Below are 17,599 nucleotides of genomic sequence, written 5' to 3'. Positions count from 1 at the left end.
TTACTATTTTTTATTGTTGTTTTTGGACCAATGTGCCCTAGTCTTGTGTTGAAGCCAGCAAGTTTTAAGAACAATATTTAATACAGAGAGCGCCAGGTTTGAGTTTCAACCACAGATGGCTCAGTGTCAACAAGACCGGAGGGAACCTTCATAGGAATGTTGTCACAGTTAATTACAGCGCAATGAACTAATGGGTTCTGGCCTGTGCTAATGACAAAAAACAAGCTACACTTGTGCCAAAGTCAGATCTTCTAAACAATATGTCTTACACCCACACTGGATTCAGGTCAGCTGAGAGTTTTCAAACTGGTCCATATTTTTTTCCCAAAAATGTTTACTCACTGTAAAGTGGTTGAGCGAGAGTTGACAGAAAAAGTTAGGAACAAAACGTGAATCTTCAAGGACCAAAATCTAACCTGAAGATGTTTTATATGACAGATTTTTTTTTTACTAACCAAATTATTTTGCACAAGACAAATATTGATGGTACCACATTGTATGTTTTTATCCAATTATCCACAGGAATGAAAGAATACACCCCTGGACATGACAAAGACATCTAAAATGAAAAAGACTTGACATAAAGTTCATGTTTACATGTTTAAAGGTGGGGTTTCCTGGATCCAGGCTATAGAAAGCATTTTAGATACAAACTGTGCAGTGACATATCAGAACATGGTGCAAAGACCACAGAAGAAGCATCATTGGTCACAGTACAGCAAGAGACAGGAGGGTCTGTGGTGAAGCTGCCTTATTCCCTGAACCAAATCCTCTCCTAACTTTACCACATAAAGAGGAAAAAGTGAATTCCTTAACCTAGTTCCATACACTGTACACATGCAACTGGTGCAAACCCACTGGAGGCCAGAGAGAGCAGGCACAGGAGCGTTAGTGACCTTCAAGTATTTGTTGGGATAGGCAGTTAGGAGAAGAATTAAAAAGCTGAAAAGCCACGTGACGTTATGTGCAGAAGAGACAGCCAGCTGAAGGAGGAAGTGTCCTGAGAAGGGGAAGAGTCCCTCCGGTGTTCTCTCTACCTCTGCATGTGGGAGGGGGCGTCCAGGTGCCGTTCTCCAGACACCTGCTCCTTCCAACGCCCTCCATGGCGTAGCCGCCAAAACACGAGTACACCGCCACGTCCCCGAACTGGAACACCGCCCCCCGCACCACCCCATTGGCCACATGGAGGGGGGGGCCACAGGACACCCCTGCACAACAGCCCACATGGAACGACCCACGGGTTACTCACTACACCGCTTTTTTATTCTGGCTACAAATGCTTCCTAAACCATGTCTTTAATTTTTAATATTCAAAATGTAACTTAACAATAACAGCAATATCTTACAAAAAACACAACCAATCCTAATGTTGAATAGTTGTTGCGAACTCGTCGCCTCCACTCTTTCCTTCTGAAGTTCCTTGTGTCCAGTGTGTCAGCATCTCATGTGTCTTGGTCACATTACATGATTGAAGTATTTCGCACTCATGCACCAGCATTTCAGGAAGCAACTCTCTGTCCACCAACAGAAATGACAAAGCTCTCTGACTGTGTTGTAGTTCATTTGTCTGTCCCCCGTGTCTAGATAAATAATACAACTATTCAATGTTGCGCTGCAGACATGAATCTGTGTTGATTAGATTAAATCAAATGTGTTTTCTGTATCCCTTGTTACCCCTGAAGACAGTGATTTTCATGCAACATATGTTTCAGACAGTCCATGTGTGTGGCTCGGTAATAACTCTATCTTAAAATTCATTTTAGGACTAAAGGGACCATAAATAACATGCATATAGAAGCATAAACATCATGCAAATACAAACAACAAGCCGGAGCAACGCCAGCACCATTGTGTTGCATATTCAGGATGACTGTGTTGAAGAAAGATCAAAGGTTTATCTGACAAAGGTTGCCATAGAAGCTGCAGAGGTGCCCGTAATTAGTTCAGCATACAGGACACCACCAGAGTGTTTGATGCAGCCTCATTTGTTTTGATAAAAAAGCTCAATGAGAGACAGACGACAACAGAGAAACGGTCCTTCATCCAACGGGCAGGTTGAAGCCAGCAGCCATGCGAGTGTAGAGAAGCAGTTGGTACAAGACAAGGGGAGCATGCAGAGGTGTGCAATACTAAATGCACACTGTTTTACTTGATTTTCACATTATTTAAGACATGGTTTGGTAGTTTCAGTGCAGATTTTATTGACATCCTAACAGCTGACTGATCTCCACAAACATTATTAATCACATGACTTAGATCTCAGATTGATTCAGGAAAAGCAACATTCTTACTGATTCTCATTGAAATTTCAGAGGGAAAATGTAGTATGGCAACCATGCTGGAATGGAACACTGAAGCGTTTATCGGTCACATAAGGGCACCACAGAGTTGGGACAAAGGTCTAACAGAGGCTGTGTATTTTAAACCTAATAAAATTTACCATCAAAGACAACAGGCGCAATAAAGATGAGGTGATAAAAAATCAAGGGCAGTAACCCTCCATGAAATAATAACTATATATTATAACCATAAAATATAGCCTTCACCTAAAAAAGTCATTAGATTAAAGTAATTATTATTAAATACTGCATTATATATTTACTTATCTAACAAGATAAGAACCTTAGTGATTTCTGTCCATACTAGTGATTCTCTGATGACCAGAATTTTTGATGCACAACATGTGGGAACTTATCTGAACTAAAGGGGTTTGATTATATTTCTATCTGTCACCTTGATTAAGGAGGACAGATGATAAAATCCTCAGAACTTTCAACCTACATAGATAACTTAACTCTGGTCACTCCAACTGATTAAACTATTACTACAACAAGTGAACTGTTCTGTAACATTTATTTTCCACCAGTAACGTGACAGTAAACCTGACATCTAAAAAAGCTGTTTGAACAAGTCAGTAGTCTTGTTTAAGAAGAAGAAATACTTCAAGCAGAACACTGATTGTTCAAATAGTGGCTCTTCAAGTATAACATTTCTTCCTCAAATGAATGTACACTGTTTTGATTGTCACACTTAATCCACAAAATACAGGGATTATACCTACTTTCACACACAGAGCTGATGGGGCTCCAGGTCTGGTCTGGCCTGCAGGTGATGGTGCCGCTGCCTTTCACCTGCTGCCCTTTGGGGCAGGTAACTCGGACTGACTGTCCAACATGAAACTCCTGCTGGGATCCGTTCCCGCTGCTGTCCTCCTTCCAGCCCGGAGGAGTCGGGCAAGACTTAGCTGCGAGACACAGAAAAGATGGCATTGTTTAAAAAAACGTATAATCTGTTTATCCAGTTGACACGCTGCATCTCTTAACAATATGAAAATGAACAAGATGTAGTAGCTAACGTAGCTGATGGTTGATCATGCCAGGATGTTGACTGTAAAGAAAAAAGATGTCTTTGCTTGAGAAGACAGTTTGAAAATATGCAGATGAATGTTCACAAGTGGGAGAGGGTTCACCAAAATTGCCATGTTTTTGTATTTCAGAGTCGCCCCTTCCCATTATTTTCTCAATAAATTACTTTTTCCATAAATCATACATGAACACTGAATAAAGCTACTACCAGTTTTAAGAGCCCTCATGATGACTTCTTTGTCTGACAAACAGTGCTCACATTTGAGGTATTGAACCCAGAAAATATTCGTTTTTCTCTGGAAAATTACTGAAACAATTAAGATTTTAAGTCACTTAATTGGCAAATGTTTGCAGTTTTAGTTTGTATCATTAATCAATAATATGTTTGACTGGATGTTTTTGAGTGGAAAATACCCCAGTTTCTTATCTGCATGCTAACGTAACCCTGAACAGAGGAAGCCTTGGTTTCATTTTGACAAATGTTCTGATGTAGGAAAAAAAAGAAAAAAATCCTGTGAATTCATATTGAAACTATCGAGTCAGAAAAGCTGACGAATCCCCCCCCCTCTTGTCTCAGTGTGTTGTGAAAGACATGAAGAAATGTGATAACGTTGCAAAGAACTTTAAGTGGGGGTTTGACTACGTGTTGCAAATGTTTGCTAAATTCCTTGGTTTTTGTGAAAAAGCAACGACACTGTCAGTGAGCTGTGAAGGAAGTCCAACATAGCAGGAGGTCAGAAAGTAAATATATTAGAAAAACGTCACCAGTATGCGGCTGTATGAGTCTGGGCGTGTGTGTATGTGTGTGAGGGGGAAAGTTTTCTCACGCTGGCAGGTGGGGAACGTGGAGCTCCAGGCGTTGCCCCCCATGCACACCACCAGAGAGTCTCCCACCAGCCTGTAGCCTTTATCACACTGGAACTCCACAGCACGCCCAGTGTTCAGGCTGTGTTCCTGTACTTTGCCATGCAGCATCTGTTTCGGGCTGTCGCAGCCTCTAGCAACTGAAAGGAGAGGCAAAATGATATATTTATGATTGGGGAGGGGGGAAGCAAAAAAAAAAAAACCCAAAAACCAGGAGCTTTCAGTTCATGGCTCATGTCTGTCCTCTATACCTTCACATGTAGGTGCTGGCAGACTCCACGTGCCATTGGCCAGGCAGACCAGAGTCTTTGGGCCAACCAGTTGCAGCCCAACATTACACACATAGCTGGCATTGTGCAAGTAAGGCTCTGCTGTCATCTGGACCTGTGCATTTTTCACAGTGGGAGGAGGCCCGCAGGAATGCACTGAGGACACTGTGGGTGTAGGCGTGGTGGGGTTAATGTATACATCGCAACAGGTTGAACAACACTGACATCACTCTCGGATACACATCTAGACCCTCACTTATTATCTAAAATGGGTTTTGTTGTGGTAAAAGACGTTTTTTTTAAGTTTGTTTTTCACAAATGGAATTTAGACCGAAGACATCAAGGAAGATGTTTTCAATAAACTGCCCAGTACAGAAGTAAAATAGAATTAAGTGTGACTTTCTGACATTTTTTTGTTACCTGCAGTTCTAAACAGTTCTCCAATTACCCATTTTATCCAAATTTAGCTGTTTTTTTTAATATACTTTGCAGCATATATTAGCAGAGCACTGACGCGTTTTGTTTTTTTTTTTATGATGGAACAAGAGTACGTGAGAGTTTGGGTTTTGAGTCATTCTATATGTGCTCCTTTGTGACCGTCATGACTAAGAAATGTGAGTCCCAAGATGTTTTTTTTGTGGAGAGGATTTCTTTGTAACTTTTAGTCATCTTAAGGAGTGTTCCCAGCTTTAGTGACAAACAGTTCTAAGAACAGCTCTGACAGCACACTCAGATTAAACACTGGATATTGTTACAGACGTCTCCTCGTCTGTCCCATATGTACACAAACCTACCGACACACACTGGCTGCGTGCCACTCCACGTTCTGTCTCCCTGGCAGGTCTGGATAGAGTCTCCCTGTGACAAAAAGGGAAAAGCAAAAAGCTATAAAAACATTTGATGACTTAATACAGCAATGCTTTTACACCCCATATCGATCTGTGTCACAGCGAGAAACAGGACACAGTTAAGATCTGTGATATAGATTTTTTTTTTCCTCTGCAGAGTGAAGCAAAGAATGTTTTGTATTTTTCCACAAAGTTAGTGCAATTAAAGTCAGCAGCTTGTAGTCTCTGTGTGTCCTCAGCGTATTAAAAGGGCTTCATTGTGGTGAGTATTCAAATTGAGCAGGCGAGCATATCAGTAGGTATCAGTGTATCAGGAAAGCAGTGACTCAGCTCTTTCTCTTGGCTCTGCAGCTACACACTGTAACTATTGAATGCTGAGGAGAAATCATGTGACTGTCTGTAATCTGATTGTTAGCCATTAGCTCATGGTGAACAGACTGTTTTTAAAAGCCCCAGTGCAGGAAAGGAGACCATTACAGGAAATGAGTGGTCGAGATGGACTTTTTGAGGGCACTATCATTCATCAGATACATCTTTTAGAAGAAAAAAAAACAACATATTCTATTACATTTTGTTTCCCCAAACAACTAAAACTTTGCAGTTCTTTGTTAATTTCTTTGTATATGTTAAGGTTTTAATTCTGAGCAGTGAGCAACTATACTCTACGAAGGAAAACATAGGCTGATGAGCAGTACCTTCATGTCAAATCCAGGCAGGCAGGAGTACATGACAAAGTCTCCATAGTTGTAACTGTCCCCCTCAATTAAACCATGAAGAAAAGGAGGGGGTTTCTCACACACCACCATCTCACAGGAAACTGACATGATGCTTGGGGCCCAGCTTCCACCCACCTTATCAAACAGCACAGAGGACAGAAGGTACTTCGTTATTTACAGTTTCTTACGAACATTGTCAGGAAAAACGTGAAGGAGAAACTTCTTCATGGGTCATAGCAAAACCATAATGCTTGTATCTTTAGAAAACAGTGATGATGCCCAGTACTCAAACAGCAGATGGACTTTTATAAATCTTTTTTCAGTTTCATTGTCAAGTAAAGTCACTTAAAATGAACTTCGCAACATGTTTTTTTTTTTTTATACATGTAGTGATTGTTTGTGCTTAATTATTAGTTTAATAGTCACATTATGATTAAGAAGAGACAAACGACTGACAAGCATGTTTCCTACCTGACACTCTGCTAATGCTGACCCCTGCAGGTAGAAGCCAGGAGGGCACGAGAGGGTGATGGTGCCCCCAACAGGAGTGAACTCCTTCCCAGTGATTGCCAGATGGGGGACGGAGACGTTGGTGGGTAGCAGGCAGGGGGTGGGGCGGCACCGAATGCTGTGTTTGGACCAGGTGCCGTCACTCTGGCAGGAGAGGGAATCTGTCTGTGTGGCTAGTTTGTAACCATCATCACACCTGGTGAGCAAGAGGCGTAAAGAAAATGTGTCGGTGCAAAGGAAATTGGTCTTTGTTATGATTATTAAATAGATAGGTAGAAGTAAATTCACACAGGAATTAGGTCAACTTAAAGAGAAATGTTAGAGGATATATGTAGAGGGTATGTTTAGAATTGTTTATGGCTACATTTTTGCTTGATCCAGCAAATACAAATCCAGATAATTAAATCAAAAGTGCAAACAGCAATATGGTGGCTAACATGTTATTTCTAAATTCCACAAATTATAGTATTTACCTGTACGTGACCTGGTTTGGGAAGGTGAAGATGTCTCCCACCACCTGAGTGTGGGCTACAGTTGGCGGTTTTCCACAGCTCACAGGCTCACAGCTGATCCTGGGTTCCCCCCACCTGCCGTCTCTTCCACAGGAGAGGTGTGGGGACCCCTTTTGCTGGTAGCCAGGCCGACACCTGTATATAGCTGTGTCTGGGAAGGTGGCACTGCCGCCCTGCAAGACAGCATTAGGCACTGTAGGCGGGGCGACACTGCACCTCCCCCGGCCACACACAGGCACCCCGGGGCTCCACACACCTCCCTTCTCGCACACTGCTTGAGAAGGACCCAGCAGTTTGTAGCCGTCGTCACACTGGAAGTTCACTCGGTCTCCGCAGGCACGGTCACGGCCGAGAACCACCCCAAATTTAACTACAGGCAGGGTGCAGACGCAGGGCTGGCACTGGGGCACAGTGCCCACCCAGTGGCCTTGAGCGGAGCATCGCAGGATGGGATCCCCGACTACCTCGTAGCCATCAAAGCACACATACTCCACAACGTCGTCATAGTTGAAGCTGGAACCATTCAGGAAGCCGTGACTGATGTCCTCAGGTGGATCACAGCTGATGATGTCACAGCGGGGTGGCAGTTTGTCCCAAAGTCCATCTGACTGACAAACACGTGTGGGATCTCCTTTGAGCGTGTATCCCTCATCACATTCATACTTTACCTTGCTGTTGTAGCCAAACTCTGACCCCAACACACGCCCATTGGGTATCGGGGAGGGCTTCCCACAGCGGGCTGGCACACAGGTAGGAGACTGGTGGCTCCAGGTGCCATCAGACTGGCAAATACTTAGAGACTTCCCTTTTAAGAGAAAACCTGGCTGACAGCTTAGTTCTATTTCACTATTGTATGTGTATTCTCTGCCTTTAAATGTAATATCACCGGGGATTTTAGGAGGACCACAGGACACTGGTTCACACTGTGGTTTCTTCCCATTCCACGTTCCATCTGCCTGGCAGGCGATAGTGTCACTGCCCTTTAGGACAAACCCAGGACTACACTCATAGTGTAATACCTGAGGATAAACAAAATCCCCTCCGTGAGCCGTGCCATTAGCAATCGCTCCTGGATCACCACAGGAAACAGGTCGACAAACTGGGGCATCATTAGTCCACAGTCGACCTGATACACAATGTCTCTCAGGCTCCCCCTCCAGCTCATATCCTTCCTCACAAGAATATCTGACCATACTGCCAAGGGTTGCATCGGTCACATTCACCCAGCCGTGCTCTGGACTGGGTGGTGTTTCACACTCTGCTGGGACACACGATGGGGCCGTCCCGTTCCACCCCCCATCCTCCAGACACACTAACCTGATGTGGCTTGTGAGGTCGTAACCTTTGTGGCAACGGTACTCAATCAGTGTCCCGTGAAGAAAGTTCAAGTCCATATGTGAAGATAATGATTCAGTGTCTTTAGAAGCAGCACCAGATCCTCCTCCCTGTTCTGTCACCCTGACATATTCCCCAAAGTCAATGTGAGGAGGCAGGCCACAGTCTGAGGGTACGCAGACAGGCACAGAGCTAGACCAGCCAAACTCCTCACAGGTCAGATGGTCCTGGCCCACTAGCTGGAAGCCAGGAAAACAGCTGTAGAAAATAGTGACCCCAAAACTGTGATCCTGGCCCTCTACAAAACCATTTTCAATTGGTTGAGGTGGAGTGCATGATATCTGCACACAAGCAGGTGGCTCAATGTCCCACTCCCCACTGGCCAGGCACTTCAGAGTCTCTGGGCCTTGGAGGCGGTAACCACGGCGACAGGAGTAAGTGGCACTGTGACCAAACTGGAGCTTTGTATAAACCACTTTTCCACTGGCTATCTGTTTAGGGATTGAGCATTCAATTGGGCGACAGGAAGGCACCCCACCAATCCAGAGTCCCTTCTCTCCACAGAGGACAGTGAAGTTGCCCACTAAGTTATATCCAGTCTTACAGCTATACAGTGCTTTGCTGAGGTACATTAGACCCTGAACATCAACAATACCATTAGAAATTTCTACAGGCTGAGGACATTCGACTGGGATGCATTCTGGGTAAGGAGTGCTCCACTGCCCATTAGCTAGACAGGACACAGTGCGCTCTTTTCTTAAAGTAAAGCCATCCATGCATGTATAAGTCACCACAGAGCTGAAAGGAAATGGAGGAGAGGACGAGGAAGGGCCACCAAACGACACCTCTGGCAGTGGACCACAAAATACTTGTTTACACACTGGAAAGGTATCGTTCCACTCCTGAGACGGGGTGCAGCGGAGGATCCGAGCCCCCTCCAGGACATAGCCGTCCTCACAGGATAATTCCACTGTTCCAGATTCAGAGTCCAGGCCCTTCAGGACCAAGTGGTTCTCCTCCAGCGGTGGCTCTGGACACTGGACTGGTGAGCAGCGTGGACGTCTCGACTTATCCCACCTTCCATACTTCAGACAGGTCCAGATGGCATCACCGGCCAGCTCATAGCCCTCATCACAGACATACTCCACTTTGCGGCCCACCTGGAACTCAGAGCCCTTGTAGTGTCCATGGACGATGTCAGGAGGAGGGTCACAGGTTAACAGGACACAAGTGGGAGGGTCGTGATTGGACCACTGGCGGTTGGCCTGGCAAACTCTCTCCTGTTGGCCAACCAGTCGAAAGCCTGCATTACAGGCATATGTCACCTTGCTGTTGAATGTGAATCGACCTCTGACCTATAGGGGGATAAACAGTGTAATATATAATCTTATTTGTTTATTATGTTCATAAGAAGGATTAATGTGCACATTTTTAGTTTTCATGTCTAACCTGGATGTATCCATTCCTGAGTGGTGGAGGGGATGAGCAGGACACAGGTACACAAGTAGGCAGAGCTCCTCCCCACTCTCCATTGGCCTTGCAGGTCCTCCTCTTCTCCCCTCGGATCAGGAAGCCTGAGTTGCAGCTGTATGCCACCACTGCTCCAAAGCTGTAGTTTGTTCCAATCACATAGCCCCGATCAATGCTGTCAGGCTTGGAGCACCTCACTGGCACACAGCCGATATCATATGGCGAAGGCTCCCACTCTCCTCCCATCAGGCACCTGAGTGTGGCTGTGGTGTTGAGCATGAAGCCCTCTTCACATTTATAGCTTACTTCAGTGTTGCTAGCATATTTAGGTTTGTTGACTGAATCTAAAATCGCGTGGGGAAGGTCAGGCGGACGTAGGCAGAAGTTTGCGATGCAGCGAGGGACCTCCTTGCCATCTGGGGGTGCCCACACACCTTGAGCGTTGCATATCATCTTAGAGTTGTTGCCAGCAATGTATCCATCAGTGCAGTAGTAGTTTGCAGTGTCTCCGAACAGCTGGTGGCTCTCGTAGGGCTCGGCGTGGTCGATGGCAGGCGGGGGGCCACAGGAGCGAGGGACGCACTGGGCAGAGCTGTCACTCCATTGGCCGGTGGGTAGACATTCTCTGGTTTCTGGGCCAATCAGAGTGTAGCTGCACATGAAGAAAAATAAAAATCATTAGCAAAAGAAGGGACAGCGACACACTACCAAAAAACAGACTGTACAGATATTTTAGCAGCAACTGTAAAATCTGTAGCTTTTGATTTTACAACGATCTGAACCCCAAGCACTTTTTGTTTTGTTTTTATTTTTGCTCATGTCCAATAAAACAACGCTATAGCTAGAGGTAGAGGGAACTCAGAACTGTCATTTGGGGGTGAAAAAAAAGAAGTTATAAGGCCAAAAATCATTTTAAAAACATTACAAAAAACCCTTTTATTTTAAAAAAACAATGCTGGAAAAATGGTACTTCTACATTCTACAGATATTTTACGACCTATATTGTCTCCTATCTCAGTCTAGTTCCTGAATTTTTACCACATAACAGCTGATCACAACTGAGTCACTAACAGCTGCCCAGTTGTGTAGAGGATCATATAATGTCTTGTTTTTACAGAATCTCACTAGTTGGCTGATTGATTGCAAGGGTATCTTTTAGGTGAACATTCAGACTGATGATACAGCACGCAGCATTTAGGAAATTAATTACACAGCACACATGCACATATTACTTTTTTCTGGCTAAAGGCTACATGACACTGCGATACGGTTTAATTTATAATGGTGGTATAGTGAAAACAGGTTAGTAAAACGCAAAGGCCACATGTTCCCATTGACTATTACCCGTAAAATTTCAAACGTTTCAGTTGACAAAAACAGCATAATAACTGAGTAGACTTCAACCACATTTACCCTTCTTTGCAGACATAGTGCACCTTGTTTCCCAGTTCATAGTTCTCTCCTACAGTCACAGCATCTCTCAGGGCTGGCGGCTCGCTGCACAGGACGCTCACACAGCGGGGGACGGGTCTGCTCCACTCCCCTGTCGCTTCACAAACCACCTCCATGGAACCCTGTGGTCTTCGCACAGACATACTATTTAGTTTACACGCTCACACTACTGCAAATAATAGAGATGCACAAAAAGAAGACTTCAATCAAACATGATAGCGGCACAGAATTTCTATTTAGTTTTGTCATACTGTAGTTTGATTCCAGCACATAAAGCCAGTTTCATTGGAACTTCAGAATTCTAATTTCATTCTATTCAGTAGTCAAGTAATGATAAAATACATTTATTCAATAAAATGACAAAACATCAGCAGAAGAGAAAGTGCAGCTAACAGTTATCATCCATACCTGTATCCCTCAGCACAGGTATATCTGACAGTGGACAGGTATGTGTTTAAATCAAGGGTGTAGTCTGCATTTTGCACAGATGGAGCCCCCCCGCAGGTCACTGGATGACAGACAGGTGGTGTCCCGCTCCACCTCAGACTTGTGAGACACTGGAACTCATAGGGGATCTGAGGCAGGTAGCCCATCTTACAGCTGAAGTGAAGAAAAGTAAGTGTGAGATTGTAAATGCCAACAGGAAAAGGGCAATCTTGTAATGTTTTTCTTGACAGAGTTGTAACACATTTACTGTCAGACTGACACTGTGGTACTGTAGGGGATGCAAATGATACCTGAAAGTCACCTTGCTTCCATAGGTGAAGTTGCTTCCCTTCATGATGGAGTTCTCTGGAACAGTTGGTGCTGGACAGGAGAGGGCTACAGCGCAACATCAGTGAGATGATTAATGACGGCAGCCTTAAGTTTAGCATTTCACTGAAACCTAAAAATTATGAAACACTTGTGTAGCTCCCCTTTATGGTAAGAGTAAAGAATCTCAATATGAATAACTACAGAGAGAAGAGAGAGAATTTATAGATGACCGTAAGTGTTATTGATGAAATTCAGATTACACTAATAGGATAAAAGATAGCAGCAGGAAAGCACATAAAAGGGTAGAATGCAAAGAGGTGTAACTGAGAGGCATTCTGGCGCAGTCAGTCTGAAATTCTATACGCATTAATTTTCATATGAAACGGGCGCGGCGTTGTTGATTCCAGTCAGGGTCACAGTAAGATTGATCACAGTCTGAAAAAACTTTGACACGAAAAATCATGAGGCTCTCCCATGTCCAGCTGATTTGAGAAAGGGATTAGGACTGACTTTTCACTCAGGAAACACTGTTTATATACTTGTTTATGAGTGTATAGTGAAATGATAGAAGCAGTAGATAAGACGAGATGCACTTTATCTGCAGTGAATATAAGAGCAGAGACAGACTGCTGCTGCTTTCCCTTAACAACAACAACGTAAGATGGAAATTTTCAACCTGACACTGATTTACTGCTGTAGCAGCATATTGATCTGTGAGTGTGCCCTCTAATGCATCACAACATGAATTATTTAACCTTTGTTACTGCTGTCTGTAACACAGGAAACCAGTCAAAATAAGATTTAACTGTCTTGACTTGTAGAACATCACTGAGGTGCTTTCTGTATTTCAGGTAACTTACAGAATTTTCTTTTATTTGTGAGCACTTTGAACTCAGCATAGCAATCAACAGCCAATATGGGGTGAATGCAACAGACTGGCACATTCTGCAGGCCCTGAGTAAGTTCGTGTCCCCCTTTTCTATGAGGAAGAATGTGGCTTAGAGCCAAGATGGAGGTGCTGCGGCGGTCAGGCCTTTCAGCGCGCTGCACAGTGGAAGACAAAAAGACAGCTGCATGTGTAATCGCCCTTCATCGTGCCAGCCATCAGACACATCACATAATGTGTGGTTGTGAAGCGTACATGTGCCTCTGTATTTGTGTGTATGATTTCCTTTTGTGTGTGTGTGTATGCATACACAATGTATGTGTGTGTATTCTGAAGTGTATTAAATAAAAAAGCATTGTTTGGTTACGAAGTGTGTAGTTGTGGCTGTGTTTTTCCTACAAACTATGAGCCAATAGGTGAGTGTTGTGATTAGGAGGATATTTTATAATATAAAATAAAAAGCTGTTTTGTTTAAATAACTCATTATGTATTGTGCACATTTGTGTTGTACCAATGTTTCATATGAGCTTAATATCAATCATTTTATGTGACATTATATATAAAGTCTTCATGAAACTACTTCTCTATTTAGAGACAGTAAGCAAAACCTTATGATGCAAAGCATTACACTGAAACTATAATTATACAAATACTAACCTGTGCTGGTGTCACTTTAGCCAGCGCAGGCAGCTGCTGCATTAGCCACAGTGGTGGAAAGTAGTACTTGTATAACTTTAGTAGCTCTGTTAGTCTGTCCCTGTCTCGTGTGTACAACAAGATTAAATTGGACGTGATAAATTGGTCTGTAGCTAATTATTTAAAAACAAAAGGAGGAAAGAGGAGGTGGCTGGTGAAGAGGGAGAGGTCCCACTCAGACACACAATGTGGGACGTTAAGGGAACATCAGTAATTGCAGTCACTGGTCGCACCGGTGTGACCAGCTTTCTCATTTAGTGCCACCTCTCCCCTTTTCACAGGCAAAACAGATGACTTGTTGGACACCTTCTTATTGACAGACACTATAGTTTATCGATGTTCCCTAAACGCCTCACATTGCAGGCTGTGGTAGCTGCAGGGTGCTCAGACCAAAAATTACTCTGAAAATAGTAAACTAGATCATTCTAATGTCAGACTTGTCCCAAATTAAACCAAGTGATTTCTTCTGCATGCAGTCTTTCCTGTAAGGGGAAAAAACAGCACATTTAGGTGCGCTCCACTTTTCATTAGAAGGCTGGATGTTTAAGTGTATATAGGACAGAACACCGAAGCTATAGAAGTACTACTTCCCACCACTGTGGTTAACACAGCAGCTGCCTACACTGGTTACAGTGACACCAATACAGCTTCATGATCATCATGCACTTGCACCAATGCATCCACTTAAAATTTTAACTCGCACACTCAAAAAAGGGTCACAAATGTGTCCATTGTGGTCACAGTCTGGACCCCTGGCATGCTGTATAGTTCTGCGTACTTGTAGCATATTCACAGCATGCGATGCAGCACAGAATTGTAATGCCATGCATGACGTGACCACTTTTCCTCTCACCTTTGCAGTATGGAACAACATCGCTCCAGGTCCCCGTATCCAGGCAGTGGAGTCGAGATGAGCCAATCAGCTCGTAGCCGTCATTACAGCCAAACAAAACCTCGCTGCCCATCAGGAAGTTGCTGCCGTCGCTGTGACCAAACTCTGGAGCTCCAGGGTTCTCACACTTGACCGGCTCTGAACACACACAAACCAACTGGGTTTATACAGGAACACAACAAAGTCTTTAAAAGTGGATCCATTTTATGATCAACATTTTTGCATAGCTTTGTTTTAATCTAGATTTGATAAGTTTCCTTTATGACAAATTACTGATCTGGTCCTCTTGTTAGAATTACTAAAAGGGCAGCAAAAATATCTACAAGCAACATACTGGTGTTTGTTATTACCTGTGCAGTTTTTCCCGTTTCCACTGTACGGGTGAATACAGGTGCAGGTGTAGGAGCCGTCTGTGTTTTGACAGCTGGCGTGATCATCACAGTCTGACCCCAGAGCACACTCGTCCACATCTGAACACACACCCAGCCAAATGCACACACAGACATGCAAAATGGATATTTTGTCACTCCCAAACAGAATATTTAGTTGACATATATTACTTGAATGTTTTGTCTGTTTATGTACCCAGACAGGCCGGTGGATTTCCTCCCCACTTGCCGCTGTTGCTGCAGTGCACCTTGGCGTCTCCCAGCAAGTAGAATCCAGCGTTACACTGATAGACCACAGAGCTACTAGCGTGGAAGTCCGTCCCCTGAAACAAGCCGTTCTCCAGAGGATGAGGAGGTCCGCAGGACACTCCTGTAACACATACAGAGGAATGTTAGAGGATCTCACTGCTTTAGGTTCACTATATAGGTCCGTATTATTCATGTATTATTTAACATCGGCAACACAGTATGATAAATCTTTAAAATCACAACTCCTTTGTTAGACAGTCGTGTGTTGATGGAATAAATCTTTTAAAACGATGAGTTTGTGGACAGAAAGTAATATTTTGGATGGAATAAAGCTTTCAGCTGTACACATGTGGACAGAAGTGTTGGTAGCCTTCAGTTAATGAAAGAAAAACCCACAATGGTCACAGAAATAACTTGAATTTGACGAAAGTAATAATGAATAAAAATTTATTGCATGAAGCTGCTTGGAGATGGTCTTATAGTCTTTTCCTTTAACATGGTTGTCTATCATTTTCTTTCTAATCTCCTGAGACAACTCTCTCCTTCACTTCCTCTGGTCCATGTTCAGTGTGGTACACACCATGTCACCAAACAGCACAGTGACCACCTGTAACCCTATAAACAGGCCGACTGACTGATGACAGGTTTGTAGACACCTGTGATGCTCATTAGAGGACACACCTTGATTGAACATGTCCCTATGGTCACATTATTTTTAGTCTTTTCTAGGAGTTTTTGTCCAGGCCTGTTTCATGAGTTTAATTTTTAAAACAATTCTGCTAAACCACGGTTCAAAAGCAATGTCTGATTTTCATTGGATAATTTTCATAGAATTTTTATTTATTATGACTTTTGTCAGATTCAAATTATGACAGACAGCAGTATTTTAAGAGGAAAAAAACCTTCAAAACCATAACTTATAGGGTAGAAAGCACTATTTTGGTGGAATAAAACTCTTAAAGCAGTAAGTAAATTGACAGAAAGCAGTATTTTGGCATAAACCTTTAGACCATAAGTCGTTCCGTCATCAGGAGTGTAATTTCAGTCAGGCTGTGCTATCGAACATTTCAGAGTGTTTCCAAAGTGAGATTTGGTTTGTGAGTTCAAGCTGATGGTCTCTTCGAGATTTTTTGTGGATAAATTGGTGCATTTTTGCAATGTTAAGACAACCTGTCCAGGGTGTCCCCTACCTTCACCCTAAGCCAGCTGGGATAGACTCCAGCCCCCCGTGACCGTCGTGAGGATTAAGCGGTGTATAGATAATGGATGGATGGATGGATGGATGTTAAGACAGTTGCGTTAGTTTTAGTGCAGCAACTAGTTTTCTTACTTGGAGCAGCGTGTCTTTTGAACAACTCTATCAATGAAGCAACCCAGAGGCAAAACCACTGAGTCACTGAGACTCTTCAGATTCCACACAAACCTTTTGGATAAATGTCTTTTAGAAGGAAACACCAGGACTGACCACAGCATAAAATACAGCTGCGACAAAAACTGATTTCAACATTAAAAGTGGTAAAACATCTCAGATTAAAGACAATAATTAAACTGTATAAAAAAAAATCAACCCAAGATCTCTAAAGTAACCTCAGATTTGCTGCATCATCTGAAAATGACGAGAATTCAGCTAATTTTTTGATTTTTCAAACACCTGAAATGAGATGTTAACTTTTTAAAGATAACATTTATCCACATATTTATTTATTTATTTATTTCATTGCTAAGGATTTTTGAAGAGAATGAAGAAAAAAAAACAGGGGGTTGGGAATAGAGGGGAAGGTAGAGGGGGAATAGAGAGGGGTGAGGAAAGAGAGGGGGAGAAAAGAAGGGGTTGGGAATTGAGAGAAAGGTAGAGGGGGAATGCGGGGGTGGAGGTGGAGGGAGGGAGAGAGGAGGGAAGGTGGAGGGGTGGATGAAGGGGTGAGTGGGGGTGAGGAGATGCTGGGTTAAAGATGGAGGGAGAGAGGAGGGAAGGTGGAGGGGTGGATGAAGGAGAAGGGGGGGAGGAGCTGGGAGAGAAGGGGGGAGGCAGAGGAAGCTGGTGTCACTCATCCAGAGATGAACAAGCAGCAGCCTCCTCCACCGTTGTGTTGCTTTCAAGGTTCTCCTTCCTACACCAGCTCCACAAACAGTTGGGCTTCTTCTCCTTCTTTTCTGGTTTGTCTGTTCTTCCTCTCAAAGAGCTTGAACAGTCTCTTGTTTTGCTTTTTAGTGCAGAGTTCCTGTAGCTCCTTATTTAGCTCCTGCTTTTTTTCGGCCTCCTGCTGCAGAGCTTTAATTCTCTCCTCCATCAGCCTCTTCACCTCATCCAGAGCGCTGTGCTGGATCTTGCAGGTCTCCTCCCTCTGCTGGTTTTCAGCTTTGCTTATCAGCAGCTGTTCCTTGCAGTC

At 43.5% G+C, this 17,599-nt stretch overlaps 1 protein-coding gene across 1 annotated transcript in view; it reads right to left on the bottom strand.

Moving 5' to 3' along the window:
* The window catches only part of svep1 (sushi, von Willebrand factor type A, EGF and pentraxin domain containing 1), a 97,685-nt gene that overhangs the window by 4,760 nt on the left and 75,326 nt on the right, over positions 1-17,599 (bottom strand). The window contains exons 31-45 of the mRNA XM_008283380.1: positions 15,157-15,330; positions 14,922-15,041; positions 14,533-14,709; positions 12,079-12,163; positions 11,750-11,941; positions 11,303-11,470; positions 9,869-10,541; positions 7,046-9,774; positions 6,534-6,768; positions 6,042-6,197; positions 5,293-5,356; positions 4,481-4,663; positions 4,193-4,369; positions 3,062-3,244; positions 1,038-1,208 (exon numbers count right to left, since the gene is read on the bottom strand). Of these exons, the coding sequence (XP_008281602.1) occupies positions 1,038-1,208; positions 3,062-3,244; positions 4,193-4,369; positions 4,481-4,663; positions 5,293-5,356; positions 6,042-6,197; positions 6,534-6,768; positions 7,046-9,774; positions 9,869-10,541; positions 11,303-11,470; positions 11,750-11,941; positions 12,079-12,163; positions 14,533-14,709; positions 14,922-15,041; positions 15,157-15,330 (5,487 nt within the window). The remainder of the gene's footprint in view (positions 1-1,037; positions 1,209-3,061; positions 3,245-4,192; positions 4,370-4,480; positions 4,664-5,292; positions 5,357-6,041; positions 6,198-6,533; positions 6,769-7,045; positions 9,775-9,868; positions 10,542-11,302; positions 11,471-11,749; positions 11,942-12,078; positions 12,164-14,532; positions 14,710-14,921; positions 15,042-15,156; positions 15,331-17,599) is intronic.

The sequence above is a fragment of the Stegastes partitus genome, unplaced genomic scaffold (genome assembly GCF_000690725.1).
Source record: "Stegastes partitus isolate 25-593 unplaced genomic scaffold, Stegastes_partitus-1.0.2 Scaffold308, whole genome shotgun sequence".
Classification (NCBI taxonomy): Eukaryota; Metazoa; Chordata; class Actinopteri; family Pomacentridae; genus Stegastes; species Stegastes partitus.
The sequence above is the reverse complement of the archived record's forward strand: the minus strand, read 5'-3'. Positions and strand labels throughout refer to the sequence as shown.